This window comes from Aotus nancymaae, unplaced genomic scaffold (assembly GCF_030222135.1).
Source record: "Aotus nancymaae isolate 86718 unplaced genomic scaffold, 86718_ANA_hifiasm-v0.15.2.pri h1tg000062l, whole genome shotgun sequence".
NCBI lineage: Eukaryota > Metazoa > Chordata > Mammalia > Primates > Aotidae > Aotus > Aotus nancymaae.
Window position 1 is genome coordinate 32,623,513 of NW_026988476.1, and position 27,258 is coordinate 32,650,770.

Below are 27,258 nucleotides of genomic sequence, written 5' to 3' on the forward strand. Positions count from 1 at the left end.
CTCAGTTGGTTCCAGCAGGCTTTTACTAGCAGTACTTTCATTCTTCAATGTAGTTATACGTCCAATTTCTTTCTTTTTTTTTTAGACAGTCTTGCTCTGTCACCCAGGCTGGAGGGCAGTGGCACAATCTTGGCTCAGTGCAACCTCCACCTCCTGGGTTCAAGTGATTTTCCTGCCTCAGCCTACCACATAGATGGGACTACAGGCATGCGCCACCATGCTCAGCTAATACTTTTGCATTTTTAATAGAGATGGGGTTTCAACATGTTGGCCTGGCTGGTCTTGAACTCCTGACCTCAAGTGATCCACCTGCCTCGGACTCCCAAAATGTTGGGATTATAGATGTGAGCCACCACAGCTGACCTATATGTCCAAAATTTAAATAACATACTATACAGTAAAGTCTTCCACCTATGTAGCCAAACAATTCTCTTCTCTAAAGATAACCAATGTTTCTAATTTCTTATATAGCCTATCAGTTATATTCTGCATGCAGATATTTTATAAGCTCAAACCTATAACCTATACATAGATAGGACCTAAGAGTAGGTCTTGCAGATTAAAAGGCTAATATATTTTTTGGCCTCACCTTTAACCTATACCAGGGCAGGGTGCACATGTTTGAAGTGAACACAGATGAATGAAATGGGGAGTGAAGAAGTGGTTTTGTCTGCTTTAACCTTGTATTCATGAGCTTGAAGGTAAGAACAAAGAAAATCTCTCATTTTCCACTCAGTGCTTTCATTTTTCTACTTACTGGTATGAAGTTCTTCAGGTGGAGTTACCCCAAGTAAATAGTGGAAAAACAATGCAGCACAGCGAAGATAAGGGGTGATGCCATTCTTCAGTGAGATCCACAAATACCAGCCAGGAATACCACACCCAATGCAGCTAAGAGACAATAATACCAGAAGAGAACAGAATACTTATCAGACTAAAACCCTAGATGTAAACATATCCCCCTTTTCAAATACAAAGTTAAACATTTAGGTAATTTATTATCCATGCAATTTTTAAACATTTAAAAACAAAATACAGTCCCAGCACTCTTGGAGGCCAAGGCAGGCGGATCACCTGAGGTTAGGAGGTCAAGACCAGCCTGGCCAACATGGAGAAACCCCAGTCTCTACTGAAAGTACAAAAATTAGTCAGGCATGGTGGTGGATACCTGTAATCCCAGTTACTTAGGAGGCTGAGGTGGAAGAACTGCTTGAACCCAAGAGGTGGAGGCTGCAGTGAGTAGTAATCACGCCACTGCACTCCAGCCTGGGCAACAGAGCAAGACTCTGTCTTAAAAAGAAACACAACAACAACAACAAAAAAACCCAAAATATTTGAGTAGCTAACAGTTTCAGTGCTTAAATCTCCTGATAATTTCCTAAAGAAAAGTCACAAATCTTACATCTTTTACCATGTAGATTTTTAAGGCAAGAAATTACTCTTCTTTTTCCTAGGTGAAGACAAAAAACAAAAACAAAGAGGCAACCAAAAAATCTACTTTAAAGAAACTTGACTCTTAAATAAAGTATACTCTTTATCTTAAAATTTTTATTATTATTTTTTTAAGATGGAGTCTTGCTCTGTCACCCAGGTTGGAGTGCAGTGGCAGGATCTTGGCTCACTACAACCTCTGCCTCCCAGGTTCAAGTGATTCTCCTGCTTCAGCCTCCTGAGTATCTGGGACTACAGGCACACACCACCACGCCTGATTAATTGTCGTATTTTTAGTGGAGACAGGTCTCACTATGTTGGCCAGGATGGTCTCAAACTCCTGACCTTAGGTGATCCGCCCACCTCAGCCTCTCAAAGTGTTGGGATTGCAGGTGTGAGCCACTGCGCCAGGCTACTCTTTATTTTTAAGACAGGGTCTTGCTCTCTTGCCCAGGCTGGAGTGCAGTGTTGCAATTATGGCTCACTGTAGCCTTGACCTCCAGAGCTCAAATAGTCCTCCTGCCTCAGCCTCCCAAGTAGCTGGAATTACAAGAGTGTACTACCATTCTCAGCTAGTTTTTTTCTTTTCTTTTCTTTTCTTTTTTAAGTTGAGAAAAGGTCTCACTATCTTGCTCAGGCTAATCTTGAACTCCTGGACTCAAGCAATCTGCTTACCTCAGTCTCCCAAAGTGATGGGATTACAGGTGTGAGCCACTATGACTAACCTAAAATAAAGTATACCCTTCAACATAAAACTTAAAGGTTACTAAAGCTTTCATTTTTTTTGTTGCTTAGATTAAAATCTTGTAAATAAACATAGGGAGAAAAAAATTTACCAATAACTAACCAAAGCAACTTACTAGCTAAAAAAAAATTAATAATTTCCTGGTTTCTATATTAGGATTGACTAATGATCTGTATGGCAGTTAAACTATTCTGTATGATACTGTAAAGTGAATCTTATGTAAACTATGAACTTGAGTTAACAATAATGTATTAATATTGGTTAATCAATTGTAACAAATGGTACCTCTCTAAAGCAAGGTATTAATAATTGGGGAATGGTTAGGGGGAGGGAGCAAATGAAGACTATACTTTCTGCTCAATATTTCTGTAAACCTAAAATGCCTCTAAAAAATAAAATCTATTAAAAAAAAAAAAGACTGGTAAAGAGACTGGTGAGGGGAACTTGGCAGCAGAGAAAGTTCAGCAGAGCACTCCTATTGTACTCGTAATATAACCTCTACACAAAGGTTAAATATATACAAAATTTAAAATTTATTATGCATATATGTATAAATTATATACATATTACATAACTGTTATACAGTATATGTACATATTATGTATATATTATATGCATATTAAAATATGAATGCCAATGTATTTTCCATATTACTCATAAGAGCCTTAACCTGTGCATATGCATGCAGTGCATGCACATGCATGCACTGAGTGCATCAATTGTATGGATCACTGTAGAAGGACAACCTATTTTCCATTTTCTACATTTATTTTAATCCTAAATACTCCATTTGTTAAAATCCAATCTTTTATCTATGACTCCAGAACAGTTTACAAAAGTAAAGATGTGTCAAACTTGTTTCAATCTCAGAAAGAAGCAAGTGGGTAGCTGTTATTCTAACCTACTACCTTTTACTTCAAAGTAAAATAATCAAAATACGTTTTCTTCACTGTAAGCCTATCTTGTAGCAAACAAAGTCATGCTAAAAGCCCGTAACTGATTTTTCTTTTTTTTTTTTTTTAAATACACAGGGTCTTGTTATGTATCCCAGGCTGGTCTCAAACTCCTGGGTTCAAGTGATCCTCCTGCCTTGGTCTCTCAAAGTGCTGGGATTACAGGCATGAACCACTGCACCTAGCTTCATAACTGATTATTATTTTTATTATACTTTAAGTTCTGGGATCACACACCCAACAGGCCCTGGTGTGTGATGCTCCCCTCCCTGTGCTCCATGTTCTCATTTTTCAACTCCAACTTATGATTGAGAACATGCGGTGTTTGGTTTTCTGTTCCTGTGTTAGTGTGCTGAGAATGATAGTTTCTAGCTTCATCCATGTCACTGCAAAGGACATGAACTCATCCTTTTTTATGGCTGCATAGTATTCCATGGTGTGTATCTGCTACATTTTCTTTATCCAGTCTTACATTAATGGGCATTTGGATTGGTTACAAGTCTTTGCTATTGTGAATGGTGCTGCAATAAACATACATGTGCATGTATCTTTATAGCAGAATGATTTATAATCCTTTGGGTATATACCCAGTAATGGGATGGCTGGGTCAAATGGAATTTCTATTTCTAGATAGTTGCAGAATCGCCGTACTGTCTTCCACAATGGTTGAAGTAATTTATACTTCCACCAACAGTGTAAAAGCATTCCTATTTCTCCACATCCTCTCCAGTATCTGTTGTTTCCTGATTTTTGAATGACCGCCTTTCTAACTGGTGAGAGATGGTATTTCATTGGGGTTTTGATTTGCATTTCTATAATGACTAGTGATGATGAGCTTTTTTCCATATGTTTGTTGGCCACATAAATTTCTTCTTTTGAAAAGCGTCTGTTTATATCCTTCGCCCACTTTTTGATGGGGTTGTTTTTTCTTTTCTTGTAAATTTGTTTAAGTTACTTGTAGGTTCTGGATATTAGCTCTTTGTCAGATAGATAGATTGCAAAAGTTTTCTCCCATTCTGTAAGTTGCATTTCAATCTGATGATAGTTTCTTTTACTGTGCAGAAGCTCTTTAATTAGATCCCATTTATCAATTCTGGCTTTTGTTGCAATTGCTTTTGGTGTTTTAGTCATGAGGTCTTTGCCCATGCCTATGTCCTGAATGTCCTCAAAACTCCTTAAGCTGATAAGCAGCTTCAGCAAAGTCTCAGGATACAACCAATGTGCAAAAATCACAAGCATTTCTATACATCAATAATAGATAAACGGAGCAGCAAATCATGAGAAAATTCCCATTCACGATTGCTACAAAGAGAATAAAATACCTAGGAATACAACTTACAAGGGATGTGAAGGATCTCTTCAAGGAGAACTACAAAGCACTGCTCAAGGAAATAAGAGAGGACACAGACAAATGGAAAAACATTCCATGCTCAAGGACAGGAATAATCAATACCATGAAAATGGCCATACTGCCCAAAGTAATTTATAGATTCAATGCTATACCTATCAAGCCACCATTGACTTTCTTCACAGAATTACAAAAAACTACTTTAAAGTTCATATGGTACCAAAAAAGAGCCCGTATAGCCAAGACAATGCTAAGCAAAGACAGAACAAAGCTGGAGGCATCATGCTACCTGACTTCAAACAATACTACAAGGCCAGAGTAACCAAAACAGCATGGTACTGGTGCCAAAAAAGATATGTAGACCAAGGGAACAGAACAGAGGCCTCACAAATAACACCACACATCTACAACCATCTGATCTTTGACAAACCTGACAAAGACAAGCAATGGGGAAAGGATTCCCTATTTAATAAATGGTGTTGGGAAAAATGGCTAGCCATATGCAGAAAACTGGAACTGGACTGTTTCCTTACACCTGATACAAAAATTAACTCGAGATAAATTAAAGATTTAAACCACAAAAACCCTCGAAGAAAAAACCTAGGCAGTAACTGATTATTTTGAACTGGAATTTAAATGATTCAAATGTTACACTGCCCAACAACCGAACAAGAAATGGAATTATTAAAAGAATGAACTAATAGATTATTACTCACCCACTAGTATATTGAGAAATTTCTGCAAAGAAAGAAGATGCAGAACGAGCCTCTTCACTGTCTTCTTGAACCTGAGCAAGGGGTAGGCCTGAAAAAGAAATTCTGCGAGATGAATTATATATTGGCTATTCAGTTTATAAATTATACTTCAATTTCATGGTTCCAAGATAATGAACAATAGATTCATTCAACTCAGGTTGTTTCCTTTTTCTTGAGACAGAATTTCACTCTTTTTGCCCAAGCTGGAATGTAATGGCATGATCTTGGTTCACCGCAGTTTCCGCCTCCTGGATTCAAGCGACTCTCCTGCCTCAGCCTCCCAACTAGCTGGGATTACAGTCATGTGCCACCAGCCGAGCTAATTCTTTATTTTTAGTAGAGACAGAGTTTCATCATGTTTGTCAGGCTGGTCTCGAACTTCTGATCTCAAGTGACCCACCCGCCTTGGCCTTCCAAAGTGCTGGGATTACAAGGCATGAGCCACCATGCCCAGGGCTCCACCTGTTTTTAATCTAAGTAGTTGATGCTGAATATTAAAAGTTGTTAGGTAAACTTTATATATTAGCTGGAGAAACAAATAGGGCAGAATCACTAAACATGGATGTTTAATATTTACTTGCTAAACGTGAATATTTCATCATAATATGACCATGGAAATAAATTAATAGTTATCAACCTGCTTTGGGTTCCTAGGAATCTTAGCCAGTAGGCAGAAATTAAAACTTTAGAAAAGGAAGTAGGTGTCTGTCCTGCCTTCATGCTCAAGCAAAGAGTCTCATAAAAAGAACTTGTTGAGGTTATTTTCCTCCATCAACCTATCCTTAAGGTGGACCATCCTAAACCATTCTGGCAACTGCCAGTTATGCTCATACTTACATTAAAGCTCTGGATAAGCCACTCTGAATTTCAGAATTATTGTATTAAAACTGATATAGAAATGTCTACCTTGCAGTTTGCTCTGAGGGATGGTTATAGCACATTTGAGTAGTGCTCTGTTGTTTTAAAGATGCTTTTGTTTATGTATTAATTCATCTGGAAGGTCATGATTCAAGTTGTCCTCAGTAATTTTATCAAATCTTGAATGATTACTCCTAGTCCTTTTCATTTTCCAAATAACATCTCTTTATTGCTATGCTTTAAAAAAACATATCATGAATCATATGATTCAAAAAATCATACTGATTTTCTCAATTCAAATGTAAGAGAGCTGCATAATTTTAACACATTCTTTACAAATTTGAGGTAAATTGTACCCGCAATAAAATGCACAAATATTAAGGGCTCTATTTGATGATGAGTTTAACAAATGCACACACCCATAAAACAAGATTTTTATTTTTTAATTAAGACACTTTTTTTTTAGATAGAAGTTTTAGATTCACAGCAAAATTGAGCAGAAAGTACAAAGGATTCCCTCTGTCTCTATGCACACACAACATCCCCCACCTATCAACATTCAGCCCAGTGTAGTACACTTGTTATTATCAATGAACCTACATTGCCACATCATTATCACTCAAAGTCCACAGTTTACATTAGGGTTCGTTCTTGGTGTTTACATTCTATGAGTTTGGACAAATGTGTAATAATGACATGTATGCACCATTATAGTATTTTTCAGAACAGTTTCACTGCCTTAAAAATCCTCTATGCTGGCTGGGCTTTAGGAGGCCGAGGTAGGCAGATCATGAGGTCAAGAGATCGAGACCATCCTGGCCAACATGGTGAAACCCGTCTCTTGTAAAAAATACCAAAATTAGCTGGGTGTGGTGGCGTGTGCCTGTAGTCCCAGCTACTCGGGAGGCTGAGGCAGGAGAATTGCTTGAACTGGGGAGGCGGAGGTTGCAGTGAGCTGAGATCGTGCCACTGCACTCCAGACTGGCGCCTCGTGACACAGCGAGACTCCGTCTCAAAAAAAAAAAAAATCCTCTATGCTGTGACTATTCAGCCCTCTCCCAATGCCCTTACTCCTGGCAATCAATAATCTTTTTACTGACTCCTTCTCTAGAGTGTCATATAGTTGGAATCATATAGTACATAACCTTTTCAAACTGACTTCTTGTAGCTAGTAGAAGTCTATCTTTTCATCACTTGGTAACTCATTTATTTATTTGTCTATCTTTTCATCACTTGATAACTCATTTATTCATTTATTTTTTTTTTTTAAGATGGAGTCTCACTCTGTTGCCCAGGCTGGAGTGCAGTGGTGCCATCTTGGCTCACTGCAACCACCACCTCCTGGGTTCAAGCAATCCTCTGCCTCAGCCTCCTGAGTAGATGGGATTACAGGCACCCGCCACCATGCCCCACTAATTTTTTTTTGGCATTTTTAGTAGAGACAGGGTTTCACCATCTTGGCCAGACTGGTCTTGAACTCCTGACCTCGTGATCCACCTGCCTTGGGCCCTCAAAGTGCTAGGATTACAGGCGTGAACCACCACGCCTGGCCACTTTTTTTTATTTTTTGAGATGGAGTCTTGCTCTGTCACCCAGGCTGGAGTGTAGTGGTGCGGTCTTGGCTCACTGCAACCTCTGCTTCCTAGGTTACAGCAATTCTCCTGCCTCAGCCTCCTGAGTAGCTAGAATTACAGATGTGTGCCACCATGACTGGCTAATTTTTGTATTTATTTAGTGGAGACAGGATTTCACTATGTTGGCCAGGCTAGTCTCAAACTCCTGACCTCAGGTAATCCTCCTGTCTTGGCCTCCCAAAGTGATAAGATTACAGGCGTGAGCCACCATGGCCAGCCGACAACTCATTTCTTTTTAGCACTGAATAATGTTTCCACTGTCTGGATAAATCATAATTTATTTATCTATTCACCTATTGAAGGATACCTTGGTTGCTTCCAAGTTTTTGTAATTATGAATAAAGCTGCTATAAACATCCTTGTGCACAGTTTTGTGTGAAACTTTCAATTCATTTTGGTAAATAAAAGTTTTCAATTCATTTGGGTAAATAAAAGAAGTATGACTGATGGATCATATGGTAAGAGTATATTTAGTTTTGTGAGAAACTGTCAAACTGTCTTCCAAAGTGATGGTACCATTATGCATCCCCATCAACAACTGTTGCTCCACATACGTGCTAGCATTTGGTTTTGTCAGTGTTTTATATTTTGGCAATTCTAATAGGTGTACAGTGGTATCTCATTGTTTTAATTTGCAATTCCCTAATGGCATATAGATGCTGAACATCTTTCCATATGATAAGTTATCATCTGTATATCTTCTGTGGTGAGGTGTCTTTTCAAGTGTTTTGCCCATTTTTATTTTTTAGAGACGGGATCTTGCTATGTTGCAAATCTCAAACTCCTGGGCTCAAACAATCTTCCTGCCTTGGCCTCCCAAAATGCTGAGATTATAGGCATGAGCTATCACACCTGAGTCTCGCTCTGTTGCCAGGCTGGAATGCAGTGGCATGATATCAGCTCACTACAACCTATGCCTCCTGGGTTCAAGTGATTCTTATCTCTCAGCTTCTCAAGTAGCTGGGACTAGAGATGTGTACCACCACACCAAGTTAATTTTTGAATTTTTAGTACAGACAGGTTTTCATCATGTTGGCCAGGCTGGTCTCAAACTCTTGGCTGAAATGATCTGCCCATCTCGGCCTCCCAAAGGGCTGGGATTACAGGTCTGAACCACGGCACCCAGCCCCACTGCCCATTTTAAAATTGGGTTGTTTTCTTATTGTTGATTGTTAAGAGTTCTTTGCATACTTTGGATAACAGTTCTTTATCAGAAGTGTTTGTTGCAATACTTTCTCCCAGGCTATGTGGCCTGTCTCTCATTCTCATGACGTCTTTAAGTGAGATGACTTTTTAGATATAAAACCAAAGGTATAATCTGTGAGATAAATAATTGATAAGCTAGGCTTCATTATAATAAAATTAAAAACTTATTCACTTAACCTAATTAATTACAGTATTACCCAAAATAATTACCCAAAATAATTTCAAAACAGCAATACTAGTTACCACTGTTATCACTTATATAAGTTCAATTTAAGATTTTTTGGGGGGAGGTAGTTCTTTTGTTGTCAGAACATAACCCACTAGGGAAGTACAGTTGAATGAAATACTATGTTTTAAACTCACCTGAAGTAACCAGTTTCTTGATATGTTTTATACAGTTAGTTTCATTTGTTGTTTTCAATTTTAAAAAATTATCTTCTCCCATTTTATTTTTTAACTAAGTAAAAGATTTATAACCAGGCCAGGTGACTCATGCCTGTTATCCCAGCCCTTTGGGAGGCCAAGGTGGGTGAATCACGACATCAGGAGTTCAAGACCAGCCTGGTCAATGTGGTGAAACTCTGTCTCTACTAAAAATACAAAAAATTGCAATAGAGCAAGACTCCATCTCAAAAAAAAAAAAAACACCAAAAAATTAGCCAGATGTGGTGGTGGGTGCCTGTAATCCCAGCTATTCAGGAGGCTGAGGCAGAGAATTGCTTGAACCTGGGAGGCGGAAGTTGCAGGGAGCCGAGATTGTGCCACTGCACTCCAGCCTGAGCAACAGAGCAAGACTCCGTCTAAAAAAAATAGAAAGATTTATAGAGTTTTAAACTCAAAAGAGTATTTAAAAAGGACATTAACTGAAGGCTGGGCACCTTGGCTCACGCCTGTAATACTAGCACTTGAGAGGCTGAGACAGGCGGATCACCTGACATCAGGCATTTGAGACCAGCCCAGTCAGCACAGTGAAAACGCATCTCTATTAAAAATACAAAAATTAGCTGGGTGTGGTGGTATGTCCCTGTCGTCCCAAGTGTTAGAGAGGCTGAGGCAGGAGAATCACTTGAACCCAGGATGCAGAGGTTGTGGTTAGCCAAGATCGTGCCACTGTTCTCCAGCCTGGGCAACAGAGAGAGATTCTGTCCCCCCACCAAAAAAAAAGGCCAGGCATGGTGGCTCATGCCTGTAATCCCAGAACTTTGGAAGGCAGAGGTGGGCAGATCACAAGGTCAGGACTTCGTGACCAGCCTGGCCAGCATGGTGAAACCCTGTCTATACTAAAAAAATAAAAATAAATTAGCCAGGCGTGGTGGCACTTGCTTGTAGTCCCAGCTACTTGGGAGGCTGAGGCAGAATTGTTTGTACCCAGGAGGCGGAGGCGGAGGCTGCAGTAAGCCGGGATTGCGCCACTGCACTCCAGCCTGGGTGACAGAGTGAGACTCTGTCTCAAAACAAACAAAAAAAAGAAAGACATTCATTGGAATCTTTGCTCAAATCCCTATGTCTTTACTTTACCCTAGAGGCAACTATTTTTAGTTTTTGGTTTTTAATTCTATTGTCTCTTTTTTTTTTTTTTTTTTTTGAGATGGAGCCTCGGTCTGTCACCCAGGTTGGAGTACAATGGTGCAATCATGGCTCACTGCAATCTCCGCCTCCCAGGTTCAAGCGATTCTCCTGCCTCAGACTCCTCCCAAGTAGCTGTGATTACAGACACCCACTACCATGACCGGCTCATTTTTGTATTTTTAGTAGAGACAGGGCTTCACCATGTTAGTCAGGCTGGTCTCCTGACCTCAGGTGATTCACCCCCACCTTGGCCACCAAAAGTACTGGGATTACAGGCACGAGCCACCATGCCTGGCCTCTACTGTCTCTTTTATAAATCACATAAGCAAATATGTATATAAATATATATATATACATAAGATACCTTACACAAAAATGGTATATGATAACCATTATTCTGTACCTTGCTTTTTTAACTTATTGTATCATGGAGATCAATTCATATCAGATCTTGTTCATTCCTTTTTAAAACTGCATAGCATTCCATTATATGGTACATCATAGGTTATTCAATGAATCCTCACTGATGGACAGCTAAATTGTTTCTGTTTTTTTTTGATATGCCAAATAATATCACAATAAATGATGTCATGCTTGTATCATTTCATATCTTTGCCAGTAAAGCTTTGGGATAGATTCCTAGAAATGGAGTTGGTGTGCCACAGGTTAAACATACATGTAATTTTGCCGTATTTTATTCTGACATCACTTTAATTATGTTTGTCCTCTAAATTATATGAATCTTCAGTAGCCCTTATCAGTCATTAAAACCCACAACCAGATTTTGCTTTTTTTTTTTTTTTTTTCCCTTCTATTTTTAAGAGATGACGTCTTGCTCTGTTGCCCAGGTTGGAGTGCAGTGGTGCAATCACAGCTCTCTGCAGCCTCAAGCTTCTGGGCTCAAGTAATTCTCCCACCTCAGCCTCTCAAGTAGCTGGGACTACAGGCGCACACTAGCATGCTCAGCTAATTAAAAAAAAAAATGTAGAGATGGGGGGTCTCGCCATTTTGCACAGGCTGGTCTCGAACTCCTGAGCTTAAGTGATCTTCCTGCCTTGGCCTCCCAAAGTACTGGGATTACAGACATGAACCACTGCATTCAGACCCCAGACTTTGCTTCCTAATAAAAACCAGACTCTAAAAGAACAACTGTCATCATCATTCCATAATGTTGTATTACTCTCTATCTTCAACTGATTCAAAAGACATTTCATGAGTACTTACTGGGTTTAACAAAGGTTACTAGATACTTGCAGCTTTAGAGGGAAGATGCTGAAATTTCATTGTTTCCTATGATCAAGAAACTTACACTGAGGACAAAGGAGCAGAGGGAGAGAAGAAACAGGGAAAGGAGGAGGACAACAGTAAAATATAACCACAAATAACTACAAAACAAGATACTAATGACAAATGTTGCAAGGGGAACAAAGTACTATTCTAGCTGAAGGAATTAGGAATGGTTTCAGGGACCTCCTTATCAAAAGGCTGAAAAAACTCACGTAGGGACAGACTTTCAGGATAGGGAATTTGAAAAAGAGGGAAAAGCAGGTCCAAGTGATCTCCCTGCATATCTGAAGAGTAGCTGCTAATCAAAGAATCAGGTAGTTTCAGCTAATTATCTTTTTCACAGCTTATTCTACCTTTCCTTGCTTAAATACTACTTATAAACAAAAAACAGATGAATAATCATTCAATAAAAAATACAACATGGAACCTAGAAATACATAATATAATCACAAGCATAATTAATTCTGCCAGTAAAGTATGGCAAAATGTTATTCACAGTCAACATCCCCATGAAAACTTTACCTGTGTCTATTGTAAGTAGTATCTGAAGCATGTGTGCCATGGTGATCAAATGGAAGAGATAAAGGTGGTTATAGGAAGAACTAACTGAAGAAGGCTGCAGATCAACAGTGTCATCCCAATACAAGGATGGGAATGCTAACACAGCACCCACCTGTGAGAGAAAAATGAATATTAACATAGGTAATGATAAAAGACTAACACAAATTAATGTCATAACTAAATGTGAAGGGCACGACATGCTACAGTGTGTTTGTGTGTGTGTCTTTTAACAAATGCCATATTTTTCTTACTTATTCAATAGAATATATTAGAATATAATGTACCATAAATGGAGGATGATGGTCATCAGCAAACAGGTTATTCATTTGCTGTCTCTATTTATCGTAGTTCTAAGTAGCAGTTCTGAACTCTGGCTCACCATATTCAACATTACAGGAGTTCTTAAAACAATACTGATACACAGGACCTACCCTAGTCCAACCAAATGAGAATCTCTTGGGGTAGCGCCTAGTTAACCGCATTCTTTTCAAAGTTCCCCAGGAGATTCCAAAAGACAGTCAGGGTTGACAACCACTAGGCAGAGGCCTAGATAATGAGGGATGAGGATGCTGGCTAACCCTGCATCCAAAACTCCATGCTCCCAATCCCCATACTGCTTTCTCTACAAAACTTGGTTTGAAGGAATGAGATCATCATAGGGATGGAAAAATCTCTGCAAAAAAACTAAGGGCAGTTGCCATCCATCCACAGGTGTTTGGTGAAGCCTAGATACACCCATGGTCTGGTCGCTATCACCAAATAATTAATGATTTTAAGAGAGCTCACACAGTCATTGACTGTATATCATATATACAACTTAAGAAAGAGGTGGGCCGGGCGCGGTGGCTCACGCCTGTAATCCCAGCACTTTGGGAGGCCGAGGCGGGTGGATCACGAGGTCAAGAGATCGAGACCATCCTGGTCAACATGATGAAACCCCGTCTCTACTAAAAAAAAATACAAAAAATTAGCTGGGCATAGTGGCGCGTGCCTGTAATCCCAGCTACTCAGGAGGCTGAGACAGGAGAATTGCCTGAATCCAGGAGGCGGAGGTTGCGGTGAGCCGAGACCGTGCCATTGCACTCCAGCCTGGGTAACAAGAGCGAAACTCCGTCTCAAAAAAAAAAAAAAAAAAGGCGAAAGGGGAAGCATAATATGAATTACAAAAGGCTTGCCTGTACAGATACCCACTAATGTAATCAACCAGGACAAGACCTATTACAAATTGATGGTAAACAGAATGGACAGGAGAGATCAAACTTTATAGGTTAAACACCAATAAATCTTGAGCAAATGGCATGAATGAGGAAAACACAAGAAATTATCAACATGAGGGATTTAAACAAAATTACTGAACACTTACCAAAACGTGAAACAGATCTATAGATAAAAGGCATGGTGTATCTTCTGATTTTAGGTTAGGAAGAACAACTAAAACAAACAAAAAGTTAATATAATTCAGTCAGTAAGAGAGCAATGTAGTTAAATAAAATGCAAGCTAAAAACACCTAAACCAAACGTATAACAGGATTACAAAATACAGAAACTAATACATCACACCGTTGAGATATGGAAACCATAATGAGAGACAAACTGAACTGAGAAAAGGCTGCTAGAAAGCCCTGGATACAATTTAAGGGTTAAAAGGTAAAATTTAGAGGAAAATGGCACATGAACTAGGACAAGTGAAATACAGAGATTGTTTAAGAAACATTTGTTGAGGCCAGGCGTGGTGGTTCATGCCTGTAATCCCAGTGATTTGTGAGGCCAAGGCGGGCAGAACACAAGGGCAAGAGATCGAGACCATCCTGGCCAATATGGTAAAACCCCGTCTCTACTAAAAATACAAAAATTAGCTGGGCATGGTGGCTCATGCCTGTAGTCCCAGCTACTCAGGATGCTAAGGCAGGAGAATCGCTTGAACCAAGGAGGTGGAGATTGCAGTGAGCCGAGATCATGCCACTGTACTCCAGCCTGGCCAAAGAGAGAGACTCCATCTCAAAAAAAAAAAAAGAATAAAAGAAAAAGGAACATTTGTTGAATGAATGAGAAGACTTACTTTTATACAATGTTCCCTCTATCACTTTTCTCTGACTATACATTTCTAAATGTTCTGTGATACATAATATATGAACAAAATTGGGGTTGTGGGGTGGGAAGAACATGCAAAGCAGAATAGGTGAAATGAGGATGGAGAAGATCCTCTTGAACAAAATTAGATAATGGTTTATGTAGATTGATCATCTGTAGGAAATGCAGATGGCTCAAAAGCTATCATCTTTCTAATCTGGTCCATGTCTAAAGAAAACAGTAATTCCAGGAGTGACAGCAAAGGTGGCAAAGAAGTGAAATTAACAAGTCAAGAGAAACGGTTTTGTTACATAAAAATGAGGGAATGAACTGTATTTAAATAAAGCTGTTATTTCTATTTTTATTTATTTATTTGTGAGACGGAGTCTCCCTCTGTCGCCAGATCTCTCCCAGTGTCACGATCTTGGCTTACTAGGTTCAAGTGATTCTCCTGCCTCAGCCTCCTGAGTAGCTGGGACTATAGGTGCACACCACCACGCCCAGCTAATTTTTGTATTTTTAGTAGAGACGGGGTTTCACCATGTTGGCCAGGATACTCTTGATCTCTTGACCTCGTGATCCGCCCGCCTCAGCCTACCAAAGTGCTGGGATTACAGGTGTAAACCACCACGCCCATCTTATAAAGCTGTTATTTTTAAAAATGAGGAAGAGAAGACTCTTTTCAGACTAGGTCAATTTCTTTTTTTTTGACACAGAGACTCACTCTGTCACCCAGTATGGAGTGCAGTGGCATGATGGCGGCTCACTGCAACCTCCACCTCCCCGGTTCAAGTGATTCTCATGTCTCAGCCTCCTAGAAGCTGGGATTACAGACATATGCCACCACACCCAGCTGACTTTTTATATGTTTTTTTTAGTAGAGAGAGGGTTTCACAATGTTGACCAGGCTGGTCTTGAACTTCTGACCTCAGGTGATCCACCTGCCTTGGCCTCCCAAAGTGCTGGGATTACAGGTGTGAGCCACCGGGCCTGGCCATGAGACTAGGTCGATTTCTTAACCTCAAATCCAAGATTCTAAAAAAAAACCATAAAGGTTAACATCAGGGGCTTTGAAGTCAGACTAAAAGGGATTGCAGTACTGGCTGTGACTATTGGTCATAGGCAAGTGACAGGTGACTTAACTTCTGTAAGTTTATAGCAGTATATACAAGACTGCTGCGAGGTTCATTAACATATTAATGTATTATTGGCCGGGCACGGTGGCTCACACCTGTAATTCCAGCACTTTGGGAAGCTGGGGCGGGTGGATCACCTGTTCAAGACCAGCCTGACCAACATGGTGAAACCCAGTCTCTACTAAAAATACAAAAATTAGGCCGGGCGCTGAGGCTTATACCTGTAATCCAAGAACTTTGGGAGGCCAAGGCAGGCAGATCACAAGGTCAGGAGTTCGAAACCAGCCTGACCAATATGGTGAAACCCTGTTTCTACTAAAAAATAAAAATAATAAACAATAAAAAAAAAAACTTAAAAATCATATTAATGTATTATTTATGTATTTTTTTAAATTTATCTTGAGATGGAGTCTCCCTCTGTCTCCCAGGTTGGAGTGCAGTGGTGCGATCTCAGCTCATTGCAACCTCTGCCTCCTGGGTTCAGGCAATCCTCCTGCCTCAGCCTCCCGAGTAGCTGGGATTATAGGCACCCACCACCATGCCCAGCTAATTTGTTTTGTATTTTTAGTAGAGATGGGGTTTCATCACATTGGCCAGGCTCTTTGTATCATCAAATTTTTCTTACAGGAAGTTTTATAATGATTTTTGTTTCCTGGTTGCTAAAAATATTTATTTTAAAATTCTTTTGAAATCAAAAGTAAATTTTGGCATGCATATTTTCATTTTATTTATGGGTTAAACCAACACTTTATGCACAATTAAACACCTCAGCAAAGTTTACATGATATAGTGGGAAAAGCAGGGACTTTATGGTCAGACCAGGGTTTAATTAGTTCTACTTCTTATTGGTTTTACTACCATGGGCAAGTCATGTAATTTTCCTGTGCCTCAGTTTTCTCTTTGTAAATGGAGAGAATGATAATTTCCTTGAAGGATGGTGACTGGAAGAAATTAGATTTTATTAAAAAATTCTAGTACAATGCATAGCACATGGCAGTGAGGATTTTATGTCCTGTCCCATCCATCCATCCACCCACCCATCCATGCATCTATTTAGAGACAAAGTCTCTCTGTTGCCCAGGCTGGAGTGCAGTAGCATGATCATGGCTTACTGCAACCTCAACTTCCTGGGTACAAGTGATACTCCTGACTCAGCCTCTTGAGTAGCCAGACTACAGGTATGCAATAACACACTTGGCTAAGTTTTTTGTAGAGACGGGGTTTCACTATGTTGCTTAGCTGGTCTCAAACTCCTGAGCTCAAATTATCTGCACACCTTGGCCTCCTAAAGTTCTGGGATTACAGGTGTGAGCTACTACACCCAGCCTGTCTACTGCTACTGCAGAAATCAACATATTAAAACAATATTCATCACTTACATAGAAAATAGCTCCTATTCTGGACTTTCTTATTTCTCTCAAATTTTCTACTATTCTTTTTAGTTCAAAATCTTGCCCCTGACTCAGCCTACCCCCAATGTCTTCCCTAATTCCTACCATATCCAGATGCATACATTACCTCTAATTTTTCCCTCCTTCAATCTAACCTATTCAATATCAAACTGACCTCAGAATACCACTGTGCAAAACTTTTCAAAAAAAAAATTCCAATTACCTAAAGAATAAAGTTCAAACTTATGGCTGCAGCATTTTTTTTTTATTGCATTTTAGGTTTTGGGGTACATGTGAAAAACATGCAAGATTGTTGCATAGGTGCATACGTGGCAGTGTGATTTGCTGCCTTCCTCCCCTTCATCTATATGTGGCATTTCTCCCCATGCTATCTCTCCCCAACTCCCCACCCCCCACTGTCCCCCCAACTCCCCCCCAACAGACCCCAGTTTATAGTGCTCCCCTCCCTGTGTCCTTATGTTCCCATTGTTCAACACCCGTCTATGAGTGAGAACATGCGATGTTTGATTTTGTGTTCTTGTGTCAGTTTGCTGAGAATGATGGTTTCCAGGTTCATCCATGTCCCTACAAAGGATGCAAACTCATCGTTTTTGATGGCTGCAGAATATTCCATGGTGTATATGTGCCACATTTTTCCTGTTCAGTCTATCATCGATGGGCATTTGGGTTGGTTCCAGGTCTTTGCTATTGTAAACTGTGCTGCAATGAACATTCGTGTGCATGTGTCCTTATAGTAGAACGATTTATAATCCTTTGGATATATACCCAGTAATGGGATTGCTGGGTCAAATGGAATTTCTATTTCTAGATCCTTGAGGAATCGCCACACTGTCTTCCACAATGGTTGAACTAATTTACACTCCCATCAACAGTGTAAAAGTGTTCCTATTTCTCCACATCCTCTCCAGCATCTGTTGTCTCCAGATTTTTTAATGATCGCTGTTCTAACTGGCGTGAGATGCTGCAGCATTTAAGACACTGTAATTTTATTTTAAAAACCTCATGCTTCTCTATCTATAGATGCCACTACTCCCATCAAACCTGTCTTCTTGAACACATCACACACTTTCCTACCTCCTCAATCTTTGTTTAAAAGTGCCCTGTGCCTTTTGGAATGCAGCCTCTGTTCCTCTCAATTTATCTACTATGTATACTCCCTTCAAGGCTCAATTCAATTCCTACACTGTTAGAGGAGATAACAGCAGAGCCCCAAAGTGATTTCTTCCTTGTCTCAATTTTTGAAGTGTGTATATGTGAAGCACATATCTGGCATTTGGCTATTTTATAATTTTTTTTTCTTTTTCCTCACCTCCACCACTATAATGCTTGTTTTTACAGAGGTTCTGCTTCTTTAATTCAATTATAAGCATTAAAATGGCAAGGAACATATCTGATAGCCCTAACATCTTACAAATAAAAACGTTCCTCTAATAAATTTTCATATGAAAAGCTTTCACATATAGGTATAAAGCTATACTACATAAATTCTTCCAGTATTGCTAATTAGAGATTATACACCACCATTTTAGTCTCTGCCATCTGTGATATTAAGTCTCCTTGTTTGGTGTTTTCTTTGAGACAAGGTCTTGCTATACTGCCTACACTGGTGTCAAACTCTTGGGCTTAAGGGATCCCCTCCCCTGAGGCTCTTGAGTAGATAGGATTATAGGTGTGTGCCACCATGCTGAGCAAAATGCTGTTTTAAACATTGTAAATCCCATAATGTGTAATAAGTACAAAAGCAGTGAAACTATTTGGAAGAATTAGTAAATATCTAAATTATGACTGAAATGAAAAAGATACCAAAAAATAAAAACAAAATAGTGATATGCAAATAGGATAAACTGTTCGACAGAAAGAGGTCCTAAAAACAAAGACAAACACATGTGACATATGGAAGGTTCTGGGCCTTTCCAAATGACCAACAAGAGAAAAAGGTAAGTGAAAGAAGGGAAAACTTTCAAGTGTGTGACCAGGGGAACAGCATCAACATTAGATTTCTATTAGCATGAACCCAATTCAGGAGACACCTCAAAGTTAATTTGAAAATACAAAAGCTAAGCGTGGCAGAAGTTCTAATGAAACTCGAGTGGCAGCCTTGGGTGGAGTTGTGGCATCTCCACATCAGCAGGATGACCAGAAAGCTGCTCAGGAAGAGCTCCCTAAGAAGCCTGCGGGGATTAACAAAGAAAAACGCTATTGGCTTCAATAGATTTTCAAGGTAAAGAAGTAGGTCTATTTTGCTGGGAAAAAAAATGTCTGCTAGTTTAGCTACAAGAAAATTAAACCTGGCTTTAAAAATCTGAGTAACTCTTATTTGGTAGAAATATATCTTGGAAGTGCAAGCTGAAACTACCATACTCATGGCATTTTGGGACTTAGGAACAGATTTACAAACAACTCTCTTTAAGGCTCGTCTGTTTGGGTGCAGAAGAGCTTATAGTGGACTTCAAATGCCCAGATGGAAATGCAGATAACCAAAAGGAAAGCAAAGTCATTCTAATGCTGTGTAATGACTTATCCTTCTTTTTATTTTTATACTAATTGAGACCACCATATGAGCGCTTAGTAAATTTCTAACTTGTTAGAATCTGAGAAGATTAGCTGTTATAGCCAGCCTCTCAAAGAAATGGGGATGAAACTGACTTGTGAGATTACCGAATGTAACATTTCCATTATTTCATATGAACTTGACTCACAAAACTAAACATATTTTAAAATGATCTATTCACATCATTGTTCCCTTTTCTAACTGGATTGGGGATACATGGATGTCAGGGTTGTAGACATTGGTTCAATAACCTAGGTAGGTAGAAGAAATGTAACTTGAAAACATTTGGAAAATACAGATTTTAAAAATAAGATCACAAAGGCCGGGAATGGTGGCTCACGCCTGTAATCCTAGCACTTTGGGATGCCGAGCCAGGCGAATCACCGGAGGTCACGAGTTCAAGACCAGCCTGACCAACATAGTGAAACCCCATCTCTACAAAAAAAAAAAAAAAAAAAAAAATTGGCTAGGCATTGTTGTGGGTGCCTGTAATCCCAGCTACTCAGGGGGCTGAGGCAGGAGAATCACTTGAACCCGGGAGGTGGAGGCTGCAGTGAGCCAAGATCACGCCATTGCTTTCCAGCTTTGGAAACAGAGCAAAACTCCCTCTCAAAAATAATAATAAGATCACAAGATTAACAGAGGAAGATATATGTTTATCTATTTTCTTGCACGGCTTCTGTAGGTGGTAAAATTTCATTAGTGAGTACTCAAAATTAGTGCAGTGTGTGTTGTTTCCTAATGAAATACACTGCCAGAAATACAATAGAAAAAGACATATACATAATATAATACATAATAATAGTTCAGAGAAGACTCTACCTGATAGAAGACGAACCAGATGTTTTTGTATCAAGATCTGAGGACAGGTAATCCGCTGCGCAACTGCAAACTGCATTAATGCTTTCAGACCATTATGCTAGATTAAGAGAGGGAAGATAAAAAGATGAGGAAAAGATGACATACATAAGTCATTCACTTAAGAGTTGCTAAAAACCAACTCTAGTTTCTTAGAATTAGTTGCAAATTCATTATATACCTTATATCATCGCAAATAAATCAGAACATTCTTAATACCTGCACAAGGTTTTATGACCTTGCTACATTTCTAACAGATTTTCTCATGAAAAAAAGGTATTAAAGCTATCATTATTTTAATTCTCCTGTAAAGAGTATTCATTTTCCCCAGAGCTGAGCACAATGAGGACCACAAGTTTCCTAGTCTTCTGTGCCAGCTGTCAGAAAAATAAGAGGGAAATGGCAAGGAAGGGACGGCAACCTCAGTTACCCCTTTTGTGTTCACAGGGCTGCTGAGCACATTTCTTGAGTACTGTTTTTCAGGGAACACTATGTTATGAGGTTTAGGCCTGGGGCAGGAGTAGAGTCCTACAGCAGTGTCAGTATCTGCCCATCAAGGAGTCACAGCTTAATTTTATTCTTGTATGATGATTCATTCAGAGCTAAGCCAGCATTAATACTCAATGTTATATAATGGTGCAAAATTAGTGAGAAGGAAAAATACAGGAAATACCAGGATTTTGAACCGTTAACAAACAAAGAAAGGGAGAAAAAGTAATCATCACATCAAATCTCTGTGTGAATTACACTTAACCGCTGAGATTGAGTAAGCTCTATAAAGTGCACACGCTATTATTCAGTTTCCTATGAGACTGATGCAGCTCCTTTTCTCCCACTATAGAATTCTGCTGATTTTTCCAGAAAAGGAGTAAAGACTTTTTTTTTTAAATAGCAAACTTTGGGAGCAGGGGGCCGAAAAAGGGATGCTGTAAGTTACATGTACCTTACCTTGTTGGAATATACATACCTGCCTATTTTGAAGTGCTCCGAACAGAGGTTTTCCTTCATCTCCCAATAGGTTTTCTCAAAGAATAAAAAAACATAAAAATAATAAGTCCTAAATAGTGCTGTAATTATCTACTGTACTTTTTATCAAATGTTCTTTAATTATATTTTTTATGAGATGATTTGCATTTTTCCCCTCCAAAGTCTTGTGTTTTAAGTCTATGCCAAAATTTTCCAATTTTTGAGTGACAGAATATTAACAGTAAATGTAGATCATTTACAAATTACTGGCATAAAAAATAAAGTCCCTGCAGCAGTCTTATAAAGAATGCTTGGGAAAAACAAAGCAGCCTGGATTGTTTCTTCTCATTTCAGCATCTTTTTTATGCTAAAAATTCTAAAGTAAGTAATTTATATATGTAATTATAGCCTATTTTATTTAAAAATAATATGTAAGGCAGATGCAAATGACTTTATTGCTCCTTTAGGTACTTTTTTTGGGAAGAGTTTTGCTCTTGTTGCCCAGGCTAGAGTACAATGGCATGATCTTAGCTCACTGCAACCTCTACCTCCCGGGTTCAAGTGATTCTGTCTCAGCCTCCTGAGTAGCTGGGATTTTACAGGCATGCGCCACCATGCCCAGCTAAGTTTTTGTAGTTTTAGTAGAAATGGGGGTTTCACCACGTTAGCCAGGCTGGTCTCGAACTCCTGATCTCAGTTCACTTCCCCACCTCGGCCTCCCAGAGTGCTGGGATTACAGGTATGAGCCACTGCACCTGGCCTGGCCTTGGGTACAATTTTAAAAGATTTAGAAAAGATGAATAGGGAAAAAGAATATGAGACTGGGTGTGGTGGCTCATGCCTGTAATCCCCATACTTTGGGGGGCCGAGGCAAGAGGATTGCTTGAACTCAGAAATTCAAGACCACACTGAACAACATGGTGAAACCCTGTCTCCACAAAAAATACAAAAATTAGCTAGGTGTGGTGGTGCATGCCTGTGGTGTCACTTGCTCAGGAGGCTGAGGTGGGAGGATCACCTGAGTCTGGGGAGGCTAAGGCTTCAATGAGCCATGACTGCACCACTGCACTCCAGCCTGGACAACAAAGTGAGACCCTGTCTCAAAAAAAAAAAAAAGAGAGAGAGAAAAAAAGAAAATACCAAAACCATGGATTTGTGGTTTGTTGTCCATGGTATTTATTGCTAAATTACTCTTATTTTCACTGATCCTTAGCAGCCGATATGAGTGTGGAAGCATTTTTTTCATCTTTGCATAAACAGCAATTCAAAGGATGCTTTGTTTTGATTCCTCAACTATCATCCTATGCCAGTGCATTCTGTACATGTCTCTCCATCCCCACAGGGATTGAGATAAGTTAGCTGCTTAGGTACTAAGAGTAAAGTACAGCATTATGCCTGCTTGATGGAAAAACCCCAAAAGTGAACACAATATGTTATTAATCAAATGGAATCCAATCATTACAGAACCACATATGAAAAGATTCAGCAGTAAATTTCTTATCTTTTTATAAAAGACTCTGCCCTCTCTTTAATGTTCAAGGTCTAAATATAAATTCTTGATCTCCTAATGCTTATCTTCCTCAAAATAGTAAAGTGTGAAATAGCTTCACTGAAAGTCTGAAGAGACTTAGCAGGTCATGATTCTGAAAAAATGCTTTATATTTCTTATCAATCTGTTCAGATTCTGTCCTATATAAACCTCATCTTTCCTATTTCCCATTTGATTGAATCACAGCAAATATAAACTGTTTTATTACCCTATACCCATGATTTAAGTCTAACAGGTTTGAAAGTGACTCTTTTTTCCCCCCCCCAAGCACATCCACCCATGGTAGCTTTATTCAGTCATGTCCCCACCTCCACAGCTCCCTCCACCAGGCAGACAGAGGGGAGGACACCCCACTGCAGCACCTGGGGACCTCAGGCCAGCAAAGGGTCCTGCCCAAGGGCACCAACCCCAGGAAGACACAGCCCCTACCCAGAGCTTCCCCAGGCTGCCCCTGCCCCTGAGCCCGCCCTGAGGATTTGTGCTTTGACTCTGACAGGGAGAAGCAGGAAGTTGCCAGCCGCCTGTCACTGTGGGAGTCCTTAGAAGGCATAGGGTGGAGCAGCGACCCCCGCTCCTGAGTGGCGTTTCCTCAGCTCCCACAGCCCGTACATGGTGCCGGGCTCAGCCCAAGACACCTACCCGCAGTCTGGCCCTATCAGGGATGGTCACGGCACAGCCACAGGGGCGACTCTGCCCATCAGCCCCTTTAGGGCAGTGACCAGATCCCGGCTGGGGCAGAGCCAGGATGGGCCCTCTCTATGGGCCTAAGGTCAATGTAGGTGGAGGCTCACTGGGCTCGGGCCAATGAACCCACCCATAGAAGTGCTCCAAGGGCACCAGTGCAGGGTTCACTCAGAGCAGGCGCCCGTGGCCCAGAACCTGCCCTCGCCAAGGCACTGGAAGTGACTCTTAAACTCTATAGAGAAACTAATGATAGTATGTAGGAAGGCTTTGGGAAAAATGTGACTTCATGCTATTTAATTCAAATTATGAAATACAAGTGTTTCATTACAAAAATATATTTGAATGAAGAAAATATAATAGACTTCATTAAAAACAATTACCATGTATATATATATGAAAGGGAAATCAAAGTTGGCTTGGATAAAGACAGGGAAGAATCACCATTCTTAATTTTTTCCATGTAATACTGGACCTTGTTCCTATAATGAACAAATGCACTAATTTAAAAAATCAAAGTGATCCCTTGCTGCTACATTTTTCTATGGGACATTTTCAATATGGCAGACAATTTGACAGTAGGCTTCCCTTTAGAGCTGGTTTCTGCCTGCTAATCTCAAACTGCCTCAGCTTTCCTTTCCCCTTTCTGTTAATTTTTAGGTGACACACACACACTTTTAGAAACAGGGTCTCACTCTGTTGCCCAGGCTAGAGGGCAGTGGTACAACCACGGCTCACTGCAGCCTCAACTCCTGGACTCAAATGATCCTCCCACTTCAGCTTCCTGAGTAGCTAGGATTACAGGTACATAGCACCATGCCTGACTAACTTTTTTCGAGAGACAGTCTTGCCATGTTGCCCAATCTAGTCTCAAAATCCTGACCTCAAGTTATCCTCCCACCTTAGCGTCTCCCAAACATCAACCTCCCAGGAGTGAGCCACTGCGCCCAGCTCCTTTAAAATATTATTTTAACTTATGTTGCAAATGGCCATGATCACAGTTAAAAAGAGATCAATATAAAAAAATTTTCAGACCCAATGGCATGAGCCACACTAATACACTAAAATACTAATAGTCCTCATACAAGTCAATTCTGGGCCATCCAGGAAAAAAAGAATTTAAGAATGAACGATCAGTATTAATTCTCTCTTGAACGATCAGTGTTAATTCTACCTCACTGAAACATCCAAACCAGTCTTCTTAGGAGCTTTACCAATTGCCTGGGTAGTGAAAGCACAGGTGCTCCAGGTCAGCATGGGAACTCGAGGATCCGTTTCATCAGGAGGCACTTTCAATCCAATTCTATAAATTGTTGTGGCAAAAAGAATAACCATGTCCTTGATGCTATTAGAATATTTAATCCTATAAATAAAACAAAAAAATTTGTATGATTTAGTAAAAAGAGCTACTATAGTAAGAAGTCCTATTAAGTCCTGAAGCAATAGAAGCAATTTAACTGCTTTCAACACAAGTAAACTGCTCTTTGCCAAATTAGAGATTAACTTCTACAAGGATTTCTTCAGTTGGAAAAAAATTCGTAGAGCAGAACTGTATTTTCTAAAGGTAGAGAAACAGCTCTTATAAAATGGTAATGACCCACATAACTTCACTTCCTATAAAAGATTCAGTAGATGCTCACAGCTAGAAGGGGTTCAGGTACTAATTTAAAAACAGAATGAATACAGAAGGAGTAAAATTCAGAGGAACAGATCTGACCTAATAAGTTTTGGTGCCTGGAAAAGGAACCAAAGAAGTACTTTAGTATTGATAGGTATGTGTACATGTTTGTGTTGTGTGTATGTGTGATAATACCATGTATTTGGAGTGATGCTATCTGGTTTTCTGAATCTCCATTTGTAACAAGTATTTTCAGTAGCAATGGGATAGATAAACAAGGATCACAACTAGAAAAACTACCCTGGATACTCAGAATTAATGAAACAGTAATACCTGATTTGGGTACATCGTATCTCTCCAATAACCTAATGAGGTAGGAGAGAAGGCCATTGCCTCAATTTCACATACACAAAACATGAACTGGTGGTGGGGGTGGAGTGACCTGAGACCTTCCAGAAAGTCACAAAGCAAGTCAGATGTAATTTTAAATGAAGTCTCTTAATTCTGGTCCTCTTGTAGGTTGGACCACAGAGAGTTAGCATTTTGTTGGTTAAAAATGGTTACTCAGAGGCACAGTTCACCTTAATATATATTACTTAATATATCAAACCACTTCATTTTATTAATACAAATAAAAAAACAAGAGAAAGAAACAAGATAATGGGATAAACTATTTTATAAATATAAAAGGAAGGAAAGATGGAAGCCTACGCTGTTTCCAATTCTTATTTTCACAATCATTTATAAAGTTCTCTCTTAGCTATTTAGATACTTACAAAGACTGAACTCCAAAATTCAGGATGGAATGGAAGTCAAAAGCAGAATCTCCCGTTCCTTGATTAAAGAAAACAGGAATTGGGTTTTCTCCTGATAAATTAAAGGGAAAAAGAAAGAAAAATCATGAATGAGTTTAGTTTGACATACAGTTTTCTAACTTTTATTTTTTCTTTGACAGTCTCTGTCACCCATGCTGCAGTACATGATGATCTGTAGCTTCAACCTCCCAGGTTCAAGCGATCCTCCCAATCTCAGCCTCCCAAGTAGCTGGGACTACGGGCACACACCACTGTGCCTGGCTCTTTATTTTTTGTTTTCAGCAAGTTTGCTTTATGATGTGTCTGAGTGTGGTTTTCTTATCTGCTTGAGATTTACTGAACTTCTTGAATCTGCAAATTTACGTCTTTCTCCAAATTTGGGAAATTTTCAATTATTTCTTCAATTTTTTTTTTCTGCATTATTTTCTCTTCCTTTTGGGAAAAATGTTAGGACACAAATGTTGGATTGAAAAAAAATATTATCCCATAGATCCCTAAGGTTCTATTTTTTAGCCCCCATCTCTTTTCTGTCTGTTCTCCAGACTGAATAACTTCCACTGATCTAATTTCACATTCATGGACACTTTGCCTCATCTCCGTCTAGTATATATATTTCTGAAATAACACAGCCTTGCTGTGTTGCCCAGGCTGGAGTGTAGCGGCATGATTATAGCTCACTGTAACCTCAAACTTCTAGGCTCAAGCAATCCTCTTGACTCAGTCTCCCATGTACCTAGGACTATAGGCACACGACATCACACCCAGCTAAATTTTTTTTTTAAGAGGGTCTCACTATGTTGCCCAGGCTGGTCTTGAATTCCTGGCCTCAAGTGATCCTCCTGCTTCAGCCTCCCACAGTGCTGTTATTACAGGCCTAAGGGACTGTGCTCAGCCTTCCAGTTTACTATCAAGCACATACAGTTAATTTTTATTTCATCCAGTATTTTTTCAATTCTATTATCACCATGTAGTTGGTTTTTTCAGTTCCTATTTTTCTGCTAACTTCTTTCAACTCTTTAAAGACTGTTCATCTTCACCTTATGTTTCAAGGCTATCTAGCTGCTTTAAAACTCTTTGATAAGTTTAACATTTAAAACATCTTAGGATTGGCATTTGGTTGTTTTTCCCTTGAAAACTGGTCAGATTTTTTGGTTCTTTGTATGTCAAGTAATTCTGGATTATATCTTGTATATTTGGAATACTAAATTTGGATGTTCTAGTCCTGTTAAAAACCTCTGGAAAAACATACAGTTTT

At 39.5% G+C, this 27,258-nt stretch overlaps 1 protein-coding gene across 2 annotated transcripts in view; it reads right to left on the reverse strand.

Annotated features, from left to right (window-relative positions):
* Positions 1–27,258, reverse strand: part of UBR1 (ubiquitin protein ligase E3 component n-recognin 1) — a 147,003-nt gene that overhangs the window by 19,230 nt on the left and 100,515 nt on the right. For both annotated transcript variants that reach the window (XM_012442285.3, XM_012442286.3), the window contains exons 34-41: positions 25,965–26,055; positions 24,785–24,933; positions 21,342–21,397; positions 20,339–20,435; positions 13,711–13,778; positions 12,309–12,459; positions 5,194–5,281; positions 758–891 (exon numbers count right to left, since the gene is read on the reverse strand). In XM_012442285.3, the coding sequence (XP_012297708.2) occupies positions 758–891; positions 5,194–5,281; positions 12,309–12,459; positions 13,711–13,778; positions 20,339–20,435; positions 21,342–21,397; positions 24,785–24,933; positions 25,965–26,055 (834 nt within the window). The remainder of the gene's footprint in view (positions 1–757; positions 892–5,193; positions 5,282–12,308; positions 12,460–13,710; positions 13,779–20,338; positions 20,436–21,341; positions 21,398–24,784; positions 24,934–25,964; positions 26,056–27,258) is intronic.